Genomic DNA, 17,280 nt, shown 5'->3' on the forward strand with positions numbered 1-17,280 from the left:
AAGGACGGCTGCAATAAAGACAGACAATGTGTCCTCACTTAATTCAATTCAGTCCACTCCAATGTAAGCCGTAAACATCACTGCGTGCTTACCCTATATGTCTTCAGGTGGATACTTAATCTGCACATCTATTTATGAAAAACAACATTTATTTTATTGAAGCAAAGGACATCAGCGATTCCTCTCCTCCATTGTCTTTATCTTTAATATTTTTTTTCCTGCTCTCATCCTTGCTCCCCACCTCTGCATTTGTCCTCCATATCTTGTGGTGCAGGTGATGAGTTATAGTGGTCATAGCGATGCAGCTGATAGATGAAGGTGAACTTAGCTGTGGCCTACAAGAGACTTTAGAGGACACAGAGGTCGTCATCCATCCTTCCAGCCTCCTACAAAAACTCAAATCTCATTGCATAATTTGAGTATAAAGCCAACACACTTGTTTGCTTAGCATGTTCTCTTGCACATTCTGTTCATTCTATTTGTGCTACATTTCTGTAGGTTCTTGTCAGACTGATAATGAATCACCTCTAATTGGGTTGCAGAGTCAGCGTATGTTGTGAAGAATGGATGTAGGACCTCAATTTAACAGACTAAATGGGGGGAGTGGTTGTCTGTTAAATCGAATGACTTTTTTTGTGCCAATGCAGTACACAAATATTGTTTTGTACACAGGTTTTCCATTGCCTTTGATGGGAATTTAATCCTGCCAACATGGTCGCCAAGTACGTACGTCTGTTAGCTGGAGCTAGTCTGTCATTATATCTGTGACACCTGCGGTCCAGCCCGGAAATACGTGGAGGCTACCAATCTCTGTTGGTTGCGCCACAGCGCCAGCAAAAAAACAGCGGCCAGTACTGGAACTAACAGACTTTTTCCAGCGAGGCTCTAACCGACATAGGCTGAGAAAGTTATTGACATGTACATGATAGAATACCCCAAAAATGCTGGAGGTGTTCAACTGGGGTGACACATTGGGACTAGTCTGCCGAGTGATAACAACTGTTCATGACTATTTTTGTAGGTGATGCCCGAAACAACCAACTTCAGAACGATGTCATGAAAGGGGTGGGGCAGCATGTGCAGTTATTCTGCTGATGACAGCAGTGGCATCAAAACGGGAGTTCAGAACAGAGATTTTAGCATCCCCTTTTTCAAAAAAAAAAAAAAACAACAATCCTGATTTAAATAGTTTCTCTGATCAAACGGGTGATAATTAACTCCACTTCACTATTTGGACAGCTCATCTTGTATCTCGTTATGCTTTAAAGGACATTCCTTTTTCTTGCGATTTTAAGTATCCTGCTTTGGCATCACACCTGCGTCTTTATCAGCCACGAGATAACACGGCTGGTGAGCAGTGCCACAAGGCAAGAAACTAGTCCCACTTTCTTATCCAAGGCACTCAGGTGTGGCACTCTTCCACATCCGCTATCAGCATGAAATTACACGCATCTTAAGCCCATTACCACTTCAAAATGAACAGGCTCCCCATTAGTGCCTTGCAGCATGCACTTGAGCTGCACCTTTCCCTACCTAAAATATTAATGGCAACTTCGTTTGAAGATTACGTACATGACATGTACAAACTCCGATTCCATTGAAGTTGGGACATTGTGTAAAATTGCCATTTGTTTTTATTTACATTTTACATGCTTATACTTAATTGGAATTGAGGTTTATTGATCAGCCTGACGGTGGGGGTAAGAAAGGAATTTCATGGCATGCATTGTCAAATCTTACAGCACTCAACATATTGCATGTTGTCTATCTGAGCAGAAAAGGTGAAGGCCTGCAAAATTATACTCATAAATGAGACTTGGTCGAACCCACCTCCATGCAGATTTATACGCTATACTGTTGGACTTGCACCGGTCACGAAAACAGCCCGATGTTCAGCTCTCTTGTCTGTTGGCTTTTCCATGGTTGGATCTGTGCAACAAAACATCTGGCATGTCAGGTATGTGCCCTTTCCACTGAAAGGACATTGTTTAATGCAGCCAGAAATGAGAAAATGTAAAATATTGGAATTGTAAAAGGTACAGAAGGAGGGAGGTCAGCACTCAGGAAAAAAAAAACATTACTGCTCGAAGCAAACCTAGAAAATCAATCTGTGAGCCATCGTGGCTGTTGTGTTTCGGATCCATCAATCAACAGGAAAAGGTCTTGCCAACGTCATACAATAGCTATGGAAACAAAAATATCAAGTAGACACAGTGCTTGGCTGTCGACACAGTGGTGCAAATGCGTGCATATATATATATATATATATACACACACACACACACACACACACACACACACACACACACACACACACACTGCGCTGCACCCTTGTCAGTGATGAGGCGAGAACGTGAAACGGCACACGCAGACGCATGTTAACCAATAAAGATGAAAGACGCTTTAACCGAGCGCTGATAAGGCCGAGCACGGTCTGGCTGCAGTTAATAATCTAGAGCCACACTTGGCCCATCAAGATCTTTTATGTTTCTCTCAGTAATCTACATAATACTTTGCGGGAAAGTATCCGAATTAATAAATTTGCTTTCCTGTGATACGTGCGTTTTTTAATTATTTGGGTGATAGCGGTGGGTCGTCATAGAAACAGACGACTCCATCAGCGAAGACAGATTGATGCTATGAAGTTGCTGAGTTAGAAGTGTGTGCGCGTGTCACAGACTGATACGCTTTTGTCACGGAGGAACCATTGTCACATCAGCTGTGCTCACACCCAGACGATCTGGTGGTGCCGAGCGCAAGTGACAACCGTGGCACATTAACGTGTTGTGAAACATCATCGGGTGTGCGGCGGGTAGCGCGCCAATTTTGCTCTGTTTGTTTGAAATATATTATTGACAGTGTTCCCTTGACGAATTGTGATTGGCTACTCACAAATTTACCTATCCACAGAAAAAAAAATACCTACAGTATTTTATTTATTTATTTATTTATTTTTTTTGCTGTTTCAGAAATGCCCTCGGATGCCACAAGATGGCACCAAAGCCGTTTCCACTTGTTAAGTAGTACTTTGGGTTCATCATGAGGCATGTTGTTTGCCAAGAAACTATTTTCAAGTGAGAGAAGGAATTTCTATTAGACTGTCAAAAGCCATACCTCAGAAAAGAAGTGCTTTGCTCTTTGATCCGGCATCTACAGGCAATTCTAAACCTTTTTATAGGGGATGTGGAGTATTTTTGCATGAGATTTCTGTTTGCACCAATAATGTATCTTTGTTTATCTGTCTATGATGGCAACATATAGTGACAGGCAGAACAATTAAATGCACTTCCACTAGATTGCAAATCGTACTTGTGCTATTCATACAATTAATTTATGTCTGTTGTCTACCTTTTGTGAAATTTTTGTTTGTTGATGTACCATGAGAGAGAGAGAGAGAGAGAGAGAGAGAGAGATTTAAATTCTTAGCTATTTAAAGGAAATACAGAGAAAAAAGAGATGGCGTGATACACTTCGTTGAACATGCCATGCGATGCTTGACTGAAATGATTAAATTCTAACGAGGTGCTGCAGAGTTAGTGTGTGTGTGCATATATATTGGAAGGTATGAGTTTGCACAAGTACAATATGCTTTGCTGCATGTTTTTCAAATTTGGATGCGTGAAAACGGAAGAGATGAAAGTTTGTAAAAAAACATTAAATCGTCTGCACAGGGACATGAGTGATTGCTTCCTTCAATATAAAGTATCATTTACCGGGACAGAAGTGTGCACTAATGTGTATGTGTGTGTGTGTGTGTGTGTGTGTGTGTGTGTGTGTGTGTGTGTGTGTGTGTGTGTGTGTGTGCATACTAACAGACAGGATTCAATTTAGAGATGCACTTTGATGCAGGCAGCGTTGGTTCAGACTTCCCCCATGAGAATGTGAGTGTGAATGGTTGTCTGTCTCTTTGTGTGTCCTGTGATTGACAGGTAACCACTCCAGTGGTTGACTGCTTAGCGCGTCTGCCTCACAGTGCAGGGGTCATGGGTTTGAATCCGGCTCCGCTCTTCTGGAGGTTGCATGTTCTCCCTGTGCCTCTGTGGGTTTTCTCCAGCTATTGCGGTTTCCTCCCACATTCCAAAAACATTGTATTCGATGGTGCTTTTGCACTTTTAAGGACTGCATGTTCCCCTAAACGAGAACGGTCAGTCAAATAAATCAAGATCAGGAATGTCGTAAATGTATTGCTGAGATTTTGTTCTTGTACTCCCGAAGGGGCTTAAATTTTAAGTGTCTCACTTTACTCTATCAAAAAGTAGGATAACAAAATAATTGAGGGCAGAGAAACAACGCTAAGCCATGGATGGGGAAGGTGAGGTGGACCATATTCTCACATTAGCATTTCCTTCAATTGTGTGCTTTGAGGGAGAAAAAAGGCTGCAGAAAGTAGCTCCACGAACATCGACAGAGCATCACACGTGACATGGGATTTTTTTTTTTTTTTGTGGCCACAATATAGATGAAATTTCTGGCCCTAAATTTGGATGGACATAGAAAATACTAATTTGCAGGTTAAATTCTCATGAACAACTTTTACAGCTGGGTGAGCAAATGGCATGTACCTTTGCTGGAAACCGCAATGACTGGTGTCCTTAAAGGCAAGTCTCATTTAGAATTCTGTTTTCATCAAATGTACCGTAAGGTTACTGAGAATGTCTTTGTAGCCTATTCACAGCCTGAAAGAAAATTCAATCTATGATATCTGAGCCCAATGTCTTTAGCGTCGGCCTCTCCCTGCATACTAGTCTGAGCTGCAGTAGTCTACTTGTTGGTTTTTACATACCTCTGAACCAAAGTTCTCTCTAATTTTGCATGCATCTGCGTATTCATAAACCCCAAGAGCTTTCGTTGGACCATAGTGAGCAACATTAGACATGCACACGGTGGCTACCAAACCAGTATCACACCTTTCCAAAACTTCAGCTCGTAACAAGTTAAATGATGTGTGTTACAAAAAAAAATCAAACAACCTTTATATCAAAATAGAACATATGATCAAATAGAGATTTGTGACACGATGTTACTTATATTTTAGCACACAGCACAATTAATTAATGTTGTGCACTCATAAACACACACACACACACACACACACACACACACACACACACACACACAAATCTCATCGCCCGCCCTCTGTAGCATGGGAAAAAGCCAAATTTAAGCGGCTCGTAAATGACACCCATGTTTGGACTCGTACCGTCTTGACTGCGTGACTAAAATTGTTCGGGAAGTGGGAATGGTGTGGTGTCCTATTTGTTGATTAAACTAGGGTGGAAATGAAGGACTGAGTAAAGAAATATAAACGGCCATTATAAGAACTGTGACCCTGACAGCAGTGTGCTGAGGAGAAACGGCTTGTTCTTATCTCCGAGGAGACCTGTTGAAAGTGTCGTGTGATGGCAATGACGAGCATTCTTTCAGCCAGGACCCTGTTCTTCTTTGCCATAATGCATCTCGTCACCAACGCCTTAGCGAAAGGGAGTGAAATGCCTCACAAGGACAGCTTTTGCATCCTTTGAAGTCGAATAATGTCATGGTGTCTGAAAAGTTATAATCTTAGTTGGCATTAGGACTTTTTTATTTTGTAGACGCATTGAAAATATATTTACTCTTTTCCTTTGAAATTAAGTACAATGAGCAAAATTATTACATATCTGACATCCATCCATTCTCGCCCCTGCTTATCCTCATAGTTCATAGAGTACATCGAGCTCCGATCGATTTTCACACCAATTACCCATTTCAGGGTTTTGAAGTTACTTTGTGGCATCTCAGGGCGTAATCGATAAAGCGGAAACTATCTTAGGTTAGTTTTTTTAAGCGAATAACATAGGATGGTTAAAAAAATAAAAATAAAAAACAGACACGAGTAGATGATTTCCTGAGTAGTGAATCGGTAAAAGTTTTCCCCTGTCAAATGTGAGGTATTTGTTTCCTGATTCTTTCATTCAGGCCATGTTGTGCATATTCCTTTCATTTCTTTATTGAAATGCCCATTTGCTTGTTGCGCTAAGATGCGGGAGCAATGAGAGTGCTGCCAATTGCGTTTGCCGCAACCCTCCGAATGACAACGTTGTAACAGCTTCTGGCAACGAGGAGCTCGATGGTCAACGTGGCTATTTCTGTTGATACAATTTGCCATTTGCTTAAAAGCTTTCGATGCCTCTGTAATTCTGGACAAGCTGGTACAGTTTAAAAAAGTGCGTGTGATCATTTAATATTGTGAATAAATAGAATTTTCATAAAATGCTGTGTTGGTGATGTTTTCAAGTGTTGGTGCAGCATACTTGAATTTCTGAAGCGTGTATGCGTCCTTTGTTGAACGAAATACAATGTAAATTGTTTGAAAACATGTTTCTGAGGAAATATTTGACAACATACTCCGCACATTACTTATCCATCATGTGAATGCCACCCCCCCCAAAAAAAACAAAACAAAACAAATATATATATATATATATATATATATATATATATATATATATATATATATACACACAGTCAAACCTCGGTTTTCGACCATAATCGTTCTCGAACAATTCGGTTCTCGACCAAAAATTTCGAGTTTTTTATGCCTCTTTGTTCGAGAACCGAAATTTGTTCGTCATCCGAAGCATATAAAAAACTTTTGGTCGAAAACCGAATTGGTCGAGAACCGAGACGTTTTATATATATATATTTTTTTGACTGACTCTGCACCCACACACACACACACACACACACACACACACACACACACACACACACACACACACACACAAATGGTGTGCTCCATCCATACATCCATTTTCCGTTCCACGTATCCTCACAAGGGTCGCGGGGGGTGTTGCAGCCTATCCCAGCCAACTTCAGGCAGTAGGTGGTGGACACCCTGGACCGATTGCCAGCCAATCGCAGGGCACACAGAGACGAACAAGCATCCGCACTCACACTCACACCGAGGGACAATTTGGAGTGTTCAATCAGCCTGCCATGCATGTTTTTGGAATGTGGGAGGAAACCGGTGTACCCGGAGAAAACCCACGCAAGCACGGGGAGAACATGCAAATTCCACACAGGGAGGCAGGAGCTGGAATTGAACCCGGTACCTCCGCGTTGTGAGGTCGACGCACGAACCACTGGCCCACTGGGCCGAAAATGGCGTGCTGCATTTTCTTAATTTTATTTCATCAAGGGTTACATGAAATACAATCCAGAAACAGTAGACTACCCATCTGTGTGTGTGTGCAACCACTCATCTGCATTTTGTGTACTTTAAAAGTATATCAAGTATACCCGTTATGTAGATGGTGCACAATGAGAAAGGCTTGAATAAGAATTGCCTATACAAAGCCCAGTCCATAACTTGTCAGGGACCATCGGGACTTTTGTCTGGTTTTAATTGGCTGAATGAATCTGACGACAAGATACAGCAAGTGGTTCGGAATGCATTAAAGATACTTGTTTGTTCCCCACTTTTTACAAGCCAGAAATTTCAAGTGGCCTTCTTTAATGTTTCAGTAATGACCATGACTGAAAGAGAACACAGATAAGATTTTAAAGGGTATTGGAACAAATGCTAAGATCTCTCTGCGAGATGTAACTGATGAAAAAACAGCAGCTATCGCAAAATGATCTCAGTACAGCTGTATAGGCTTGAAATGAACAGATGTTTTTACTTAGTGGCCACTCTTATCGGTATTGTCTTTCTTCATTTGTAACGTGGTTAACTTATTCACTCGTTTGTCATGACAAACTAATCAAACTTTCAAGCAAGTAAAAGTTTTATAGTTATGCTGTTGTACAGCTTATCAGCATCCATACCTAGGTAAAGAGCTTTCAAGGTTCTGCAGATGTCTTTGATGACAAAATGTTTTCTCTGAGCTTTAGCAGCAGCTGCCGACAAAATCAAATGAAATGAAAATAGGATTCGTAATCATTTTTAAAATTGAATAAAAGGTGAGAAGTACTAAACAAAAGAAAAAAAAACCCAAAAAATACCAAAAACACTCCAAGTGTGCTCACAACATCTGAGGTGTCTTGCATAAGTTTGTTGGTTTCTCTGTTTTAATATGTACACCAAACAATTCCTAAATATGGCATTTTCCCCACAATCACAAGATCATATTCCACTGCCTAATTTAGATTTTATAGCATCCATTATGATGGACTTAGCTGCACTCACCGACGAGCTCGCTTTCTGCATAACTTGCATGTGAATTGCACCACCCAGTCGTATGAGTTACATCAAGTTCCTGGAGCCAAATGTATTATAGTAGTCTGGTTCACAACGAATGTCACCAGTCTCAGAAAAACCCATGTTCACACCACAAAAAAATATTTCATGTCGAAAACAACAGACTTGTCGTCGTCATTTTGTTTTTATGTTTGTCTCTTTCATCTGTAGCCAATAGATTTACGTTATCAATCCAATGTCCGAAATATAACAATACTTAATAAATAATTCCAAGCAGTCAATAATCAATCCAGACCTTTTCGGTTAATACCGCAAAAATAAACACCATAATAAACCATCTTTTAAAGAAACTTAACTTTAAAAGTACGATTTCAGTGCATTGACATTTACAATTTCTCTCTATTACCTACGATTGGGTGGCAACCAGTCGAGGGTTGCCTACTTTTAAACGTAGACTAGAATGTTATGCATTACATTTGCACCGGCTTCAATAAAAGCTCAAAGTGCTGGAAAATATTTTTGTAGGATGTGTCTGAAAAAAAAAAATCAATAATGCAATGTTTCCTGTGGCTTTTCTCCACCAGCGATCCTATTCATATTGTTATTGAGGTTTTAAAGAAACCACCAAGGGTGAAAAGGAGAAGTCATGTATTTAATATTTTTGTGGTTTGTTTTAATATTAAGCAATGCAGTAAACATTTAGTGAAAAATGCAACATTTCACTTCTGGTGCAAATACTGCATAATGTCTGCCCTCAAGAGGATCATTATTTTTATTTTGTTGCTGCACACGCTCTCAAAATGTCAATTACAAGAAACTTTGAAGCCCTTTATTTTCCTTTTGTGTCTCTGGTTCTAAACAGCTGCTCCATGTTGTCAAGTTCTGACTAATATTTTTGAATTCCAAAAATGCAGGCTCAGACAAGGTGCAATTACAAAAATATTTATTAAATCGCACTGAAATCACTGGTCACAAGGAGCCAGGCAAACAAGGCATGAAACAAAACGTGCTTGCTAATGCAAGGTTCAATAGAACACCGAGAGTACACAAACGAAACCAATCCAATAGTCCAATAACTCGAAAACAATAACAGAATAACAAAAAACACTAACAGACAAGGATCTATGAACAAAATGAGATGGATTATGAATTGTATCGAAAGGTCTAGGAAATCACACTTGAAGCACATCAGCGAGCAAGGTCAAAAATCCAACAAGGACCAGGCGGCTTGTCAGTCCTTAAATACAGAGCCAGGCTTATTGGGGGAAATGCGGCACAGGTGCACCTGCTGGAGGGAAACGCCCCTCACTCCAGCTGGAACTGAAACACAATCCAGACAGAATTATCTTTGTGTTGACATTTTCATAATTTGTGCTCTGAATATTTCACGCAAACTATTTTGTAAAATAAGAAAGAGAATCGGAAGCTCCCCGAGAGTCACTCTTCCTTGAAATGTTATTTCACTCTTGTGAAATGTATCACAATAATCTGCAAAAAAATGCTTTGTTTACTCAGTGATGTACCTGCCAATGAGACACGGTGATGAAGGCGGAGACGTGTGTCGCAAAGACAAATGTGTGTGAGTGAGCTGACTGTATATTACATACAATTCATGAAATATGCTGTGAATGCATTCAAAATTCAGAGTTCATGTGCAAGAGGAGAGAGGGTGCCTTGCCTGTCTTATGTAGGGGTGGCAACTGTAAGTGAAGGTCATATCTAAAGCTATATGGGTTTAGACTGCCAGTGGCACATGGTAAGCCAAAACAAAGCCCAGGGGGTGTTGACCCCCCCCCCCCCTTCCCCACCCGTTCTTTCCCTTTGGCTTTATTAAAGGAGGACGCCGCAGATTTATGGATGTGCAGTATAAGTAGGATTTAGTTTGTTATGCTCCCAAAAGAAATTGTTCAATTTTAATGTGAGACTAATGCAACAGTTTTCTAAATGTACTCATCTGTCCTTGTACTTAATGAGCAATCGGCAAGGCAAGGTAAGGCAGTTTTATTTATAAAGCACATTTCCTACACAAAACAAGACACCATGTGCAATAGATCCATTCATTCAAGGTTGGAACACCATCGCGATTATTTTCCAATCAGAATGGCCCACCACTGACAGACAAAGTGCAAGTAGGTTTTTGCAGCCACAGTTATGTTCCACTCAGCTTAAGGACTGCAGTCTGTCATCATCGCCGCGCCCAAGCAGCCTGGCCGGAACTCAGAGCCAATGGCCTGGCACCAGAAGCCGAGCTATAGCAAAGAGGTTTAAACGGGGTAGCTCTCTCGGGCAGAGCTGAACACTCGTAGCTCAATGACCCCCACAGCCTGGACTCTAATATCTGATCAAGAACCATCTGTTGAGGCGACCAGAGCCTAGGCATGCTCCCAGAACCCCTTCCTGCTGACTGACCTCTCCAAGGACAGCCCGATGGGATCTCAAGCTGTTTGCAGGCTATTAGATTGGTTCGGATTCCAAGGCGAAATACTCGACAGACAAATTAACATTACAGAATGCCAAAGGCGCACTCAACTCAATAATAAAATAACATCAACAAATATCTATCCATTTTCTATTCCATCCAAAATTCTGGATTATTATACTTGCAAAGTAAGACTTCATGATTTCAAAATAAGATGCATTTTACTTTGTTGTTTCTTCTTCTTTTTTTTTTGTTTTTTTTTTTTGTTTTAACATATCACTATGTATAATACAAATCAACTTGTCCAAATGCAGAATGAGCTGTAGTTGCAGCATGGCTCTGCTCATTTCTGTTTTCTTTCTCCAACCTGTCCCTCTCCTCAGTCAGCAGTAATTCCGTCAGGGACCGGTGTTTCGCGCTGAATATCGATGCACGAGTTTAAAGGCTTAGCAAACCACACAATGCTGCCATGATTTCAAACAACGATGATGATGCCGTCACTGCGGTTCGAGCAGTCTTGACACCACACTGAAGCAAATGTGGTTTCTTTTGAATAAAAGTGTGCAAATGCATCCCGTAATTCATAGTGTGACCAAAGTGCACTTCTAGCGAAGTTTGCATACTCGTAGAAAGAGTTTCTGCTCCTCGTTGAGTCACGCGGGCCCATTTGCCAGCCGTCGATAACAGTTGGCTAATGGCTAATGTGCCACACAAGACTGATGCCGCACTTGCTGTTTTCATTTTGCTGCTGTAGTGCAGTAATTAATCCAGCTGAAACCTTTGTGCTCACAAAATAAATGCTTTCCATTTTCATTAATAGACAACTCATTAGTATGTAATGAGCAAGACGACGGCATTCCCCGTGCAAAAGGTAACGTGAGTGTGTTGCTCTCCACAGTTTGTACAAATATAGACCTTGTTTGCCTCCAGGGAAACAGCACTGTTATTTGAAAAAGAAGCAAAGAGAGACCAGTATTGGAATTTAGTCTTCGATAAAGTCCATTTTAAAATGCGGTTTTGTCTAACACTTTGACAGACTTTCCTTTTTGGACACTGGTAACCAGAAGTCACTCTCAAAATGTGTAAATTGGTCTTGATTAAATGCAGCGACAAGCTGCCTTTGTCTGTCTGTGTTTGGCAATTTGCATCACCGGTGAAAATGTGTTGCTTTAGTCACACTGATGGTTGTGCACTCTTTGTTCTCAAGAGGTTTTGTTTTCTCCGAATTGTTTTAAATTCACAATATGACTTTAGCAACACTTATGTGCAAAGGATGACTAGTCAAGGCTTCAGAAACCTTTTCTATTCCATACTGTATCTGCCTTTTTTTTCAGAGGTTCACAACCAAATGGGGTGAGCAGACCCTTGTTTCTCTACATTTAAGAATTCAATCAAACGTGTCATTATTTCCACTCTTTTTATGCCGAGAATTTGTAGCAGATAAGTGAGTATTTATGTATGATTGCAAATCAATTTCAGGGGTGATATTGCATTTACATATGTACAACCAATCTTTACAGACGAGCCTATAAAACAGATTCAGAGGGATGGAGAAGAGAAGAAGGATGAGGCAAACATTGGCCACTTCTAATAAATGTGCTACTTCTCAGCACTGCTAGTGATCATGACTCCTCACGCGATAAGATTAAATCTGCTCTTGTGCAGGTTCCTATTTTTCATTTAGATAAAAGTGGAAAGAAAACATCATTAGTGGCAAAAGAAGAGTGAGCTTATTTGCTGTGATTTGATGTGCATGTTTTGACAGACGGCAACCATGTAAATGTGGGTGTGTGTGTGATGATTATAGTCATCTTCTAGTTTAGTACAAAGTGTTCTGAACAACACTACGTGTTCTACTGGGTTATATATATTGCTCAATGTAGATCAGTGTACAAATGTGAGGGAGCCAGATTTATGACATGACAGCTACAGTGTCACAAATCCATCTCAGGCTATCAGTTTTGTGGTTCTTCACGTTGCTGACTCCGATCTCGTAGGTGGTGGTGTGATGTGGCTGGGATCTCAGCCATGTTGGGCTCCGGCTCCAGAATGGACTCATCCAGTCTTCCGATCCTCACAAATATGTTTTGACTTGTCAAAAACTGTCCACGGCAATCAAATTTACAGTGGGGAAAACAGTGGAGAAACCTTGGGTCGGGAACCTTTTTGACTAATAGAGCCATGAAATATTTGGATATATATATATATATATATATATATATGGCTCGTGGCTCGCGAGCCATAGTTTCCCGACTCCTGATTTACCGGTGTAAACCATCTTTGGTTCAACTGGTCTCTCACGAATAGACTTAATGCTTGTTACAGTGTCTTTCCAAAATAAAAGTGAGAGCTGCTGGCGTTGTGCAAGTGCCTTCCTAATTCACTGCAACAGTTTCCCCGCGGTTGTCAGTCAGCGCTAATTTGGGCTGGCGGTGCTTTGAGCATTTGATTATCCAACCAGTGAAAACACACATTGTGATGCATTGGAATACCACGTATGTAATTAGTGCAATTGCTACTTGACACTTTTTCATGTTTCAGTGTGATACTCCCATATTTGGTGGCTTTCTTTGTGTCAACTGTCATTGGGTTGATTGAAGCTATTTTAATGGGGCATTCATAATATTGTACATTTCTAAATGAATATGCTCGAACTACTGATGAGCTGTCTGATTGAAGAAAATAAGACCAGGGCTATGTACAGTATTAGTATGCTCTTTGACTTAATTAGACATCATATGGGTCTGATTCCTGTTCTACAAAGACGCAAAACCGCCAGGGTATTTTTATTCCTCTTAGTTTCCCAATTAGGTAAAAACTTTCCCATCTTGAGGCTTGCTGAAACGTTGTTTGGCTTGCATGCATCCTTTGGGATGTGGAAACCTGCGCTGGCATATGGCCTACTTTACATAATACTCCAAGTCACGAGGGTCCCGCCGTGGGCACGCAGGCAAATCAGGACGTCACTCACACATTCACTTCAAATTAGGCTCTAAATCCATTCACTTTATGTTGCTGCTATAGCTGTGAAGTGTGGCGCCTTCACTATGACGCGACAAACTGGAACTGCGAGGAGAAGGAAGTGCTTTCAGGGCATGGCAATGAGTTCGACAGTTCTTCACATTTTTTTTTTCTTCTTCACAAAAGTGGCCAACTGCACAAGATTTGGCCTTGTCTGAAATGTTTGGTCACAGTTTTGTGCTCCTGATGGTGCACCACTGGATCCATCGTACTGGGCCTCACATGTTGAGTGGCATCCATCCCTCACAATGTTCTTTATCAGATAAGAAAACCGTTATTTGGATCACAATGGAGACATTCCCAATTTACAGCAGCAACATTATGAAAGGGAGACGTAGAACAACAAAGAGTATATAAATAAATATAAATTATTGAATATAAATCGAACCATATTAAAAATGGGTGAGTTATCAAGTACGCTCATTAGCTGAAGTCATTCCCCGCTAAGGGAGGTAGGGTGTAACCTGAACTGGACAGGTGTGCTCAGCACTCCGCCACCATATTCAGTATTTTAAGGGTGGTGAAATCGTAAAAGTATATTGGGGTCAAGGGAAAATAACAAGGATTTTCTTTGGGTGATAAGGATCGCTTTGCTTTTCTGTGACAAACAATAGTTGTCAACATTTTTCACGTAAATTTTTTTAAACGGAGATGTAACTCAACTTTTCTCGGTGCATTTTTTATTTTTTTTTTGCTCTGACTCCAAATCTGCCTGCATTTTTGCTCTAGCATAGGGGTGTCAAACTCATTTCACATTGTGGGCCACAAACGGCCTCGGTAGATGTCAAGTGGGCCGGACCATTAAAATTATACCATACTCTGCTCCCAGTAACCAAAATAGCATGTCTTTCCTTTGTGTTGGTCTAAAGAAGCACAGGAACATGAGGAAAATGTTGAAATTTAATGAACATATCTTTTACAAAACATTTCATGAAGCACCTTAGATTTCCTTAGACAAATGTGCAATTGACTTTTATCATTCACATCTATGCATTGCAACTGATCCCACTGATCGATCGTACAAGGCACAAAACTTTAACAAGTAATTGGTATTGAAAAATATAGTCATGCATTTTAAGATTAAACCAGATTTATAAAGAAGCGAATTTTAAAACCATTTACACATGTGAATATAAAATCTAAATGTAATCCCTGCCTACACTTTACAAAATAAGGAGAGTGCTATTAAATGTGTAAAGGACAAAGTATTCACACGTCCTTGATAGCGTCTGCTGTGTTTGGTCTGTCAAAGTGACAGACTGAGACTGCTTTTGTTTTCTACTCTGATCAATACAGTGTGTCCCCTAGCGGATGCTACGTGAATCGCACCTTATTAAAATATTCATTCCGTGTCTTTTATGCATTTTTTTCACTTTTAAATGATCCTGCGGACCTGATCGAACCTCCTTGGGAGCTGGGGCCGGCCCGTGGGCCGTATGTTTGACACCACTGCTCTAGCACATCAGGTTTTCATTCTACTACGACTACAGCTAATAATAATCATAATATTAATAATAATAATCAAAATAATAGCACCTCATTAACTCACCATGTCAAAAGGGCTCAGTCCAGTTCCACAAGAGACTGCATTGAAAAGCACAGAGGCGCAATGGACGCCATCGTTACAGGAGCAAAAGTTATAACTCGATTATGCCCTGCTTGTATACCGCAAATACATCCCGATGTACTGTAACTTGTCTGCTTTCATGCCTCTAGCCCTTTGTGCTCAAACCATGAAGGGAAAAGTTTCAATGTTGTTTCAATCGTCAATTGCCCAAGTGTAAACAATATTCCTCTTTCTGTTTCTCTTTGCTTATTACGGGATCTTTGACAAAGTTTTTGTCCACAGGCACAAATGTGAGAAGTCAAAACATGGAAATCTCCGCTTTGTAAAAGAATAGCACGTCAAATGCACTGCTCATTTTTTATCTTAACAAACAACAAAAAAAGCTCTGTAAAAACAGAGCAGTGGTGCATTATTGTCTGCCCAGGAGAATATCCTGTGGGCAGCAAATGAATTGTAGGCCTTGAAAAAGAGTCGAAAAAGCTTTGCGAAAGGATTTGATTTGCTCTGTCTCAGTGCTCTTCACCAGTGTCCAAGGGTGCTCGGGGTGAATTGTTTAAGAGATCGAGGATTTCCAGGGGTCTGGCCACTCTCGCCTCTCTTCCACGTGTTTGTTCACATCCTCCACCTGGTTGCTTCCTCTTGAATATAGAAAAGGTGTTTAGTGTTTTCCTGTAGAGAGCTCGTGCCTTCTGTGTGGTATTATTTTTTTGGGATGTGTATTCAGGCTCAACAATACAGTAATATGAAAAGACTGGATTTTGTGCGTACACTACCGCATGACTGATTCATGTGTGTGCTCTCCTCTTTCTGCAGGCGCCAGTGTGTCATCACAGACAGGTAAGATGGCCCTTACAGTAGTTAGCTGTTCTGTTGTGCCTTGCATGCTGTATGAATGTATGCATCTCCATCTTTGCGAGAGAGCCAAGCCACTAAAACCGGAGAGGAAAGGAGAATGCAAATTCCATCTGCTTTTTATGAAGAGAAAAAAAAATAGAAGACATTTTTATTAGGACTCACTTTTTTTTTTCTACCACCACAATGTGACTAAATGCAGGAAGATATTGACCATGTGGATGTCTGCAAATACTTTCACGATCACAATATTAAACTGGTCTCTAAATTTCCCAGATTTTTTCCAAGGCAGTTGCGGTCAAATTATTGTATTTCCCTTTTGACACACGAATATATTTGTCCCAAATCTCTCACCCGCAGTCCCCACCTCCTCCCCCATACACACAGACACTCACAGACTGTTGTGCATCACATATATGTGATGATAGGCAGTATGCGACACTATCACACGGGCCTATAAAGGTAAGTAATGTGGGCTAGCCAGATGAAACTTGAAGGGCTAGCATATTGTACATCATCTCACCACCACCGTACTCACATATATTTCTGAATGAGAGGAAGATAAATAAGGCCGCACATCATGACACTGTGACAATGAATGAGTGCTCACTTAAATTGGCTTCTGTGCATCCATATCTGGCCTGGCCTCTGTTGTCCATTGAGTATTTTCAACTCGACTGTAGTAAGGTCCAAAATATTTACAAACACTCTCTAAGTCTCGCCTTGATATTGCTGAGGAGAAAAATAACGTGTTTGTGTCCATACATGACTGACCTGACAGACGTGACTTTGACGGCGGCCGTCTGGGCTGAAATGACAAGGGACCTTGGGGAAAAGAGTTTGGACAACAACAAATAGAGCTCACAAGACTCTCTGTGCATATAAATTTTATGTCTGCCTGAGCATGAATGATGGATACAGTAGAAAATGTGTGCCCACTGACTCCTCAATGCATCTCTATTAATCTTTATGGATGTGTGCTTGTCACAACTGTTAAAAGTCCACATTGCCACTCTTTCCTTCACTGAAAGTCTGCCGATGTTAAAAGTTGAGAGAAAATGTTAAAACCACAATGTCAGTATGGCATTCACACTAAAAAAGTATGTGCAGTCGAGGTTGTAACACTGATACGTTGTTAAAATGGAGTGTCACCTGGTTTCAACCCTGATTGGTGTCTATTTATATTGAAGCCACACCTTTTTGTCATGCTTGATGAAGTGGACTGGTGAGAGTTGAGACAAT

General features: G+C 40.7%; 1 protein-coding gene across 1 annotated transcript in view; it reads left to right on the top strand.

Moving 5' to 3' along the window:
- Positions 1-17,280, top strand: part of LOC109528545 (cadherin-4) — a 205,109-nt gene that overhangs the window by 74,812 nt on the left and 113,017 nt on the right. Inside the window, exon 3 of the mRNA XM_019891309.1 lies at positions 16,000-16,023. Within this exon, the coding sequence (XP_019746868.1) occupies positions 16,000-16,023 (24 nt within the window). The remainder of the gene's footprint in view (positions 1-15,999; positions 16,024-17,280) is intronic.

This window comes from Hippocampus comes, unplaced genomic scaffold (genome assembly GCF_001891065.2).
Source record: "Hippocampus comes isolate QL1 unplaced genomic scaffold, H_comes_QL1_v1.1 scaffold174, whole genome shotgun sequence".
Taxonomy (NCBI): Eukaryota; Metazoa; Chordata; class Actinopteri; order Syngnathiformes; family Syngnathidae; genus Hippocampus; species Hippocampus comes.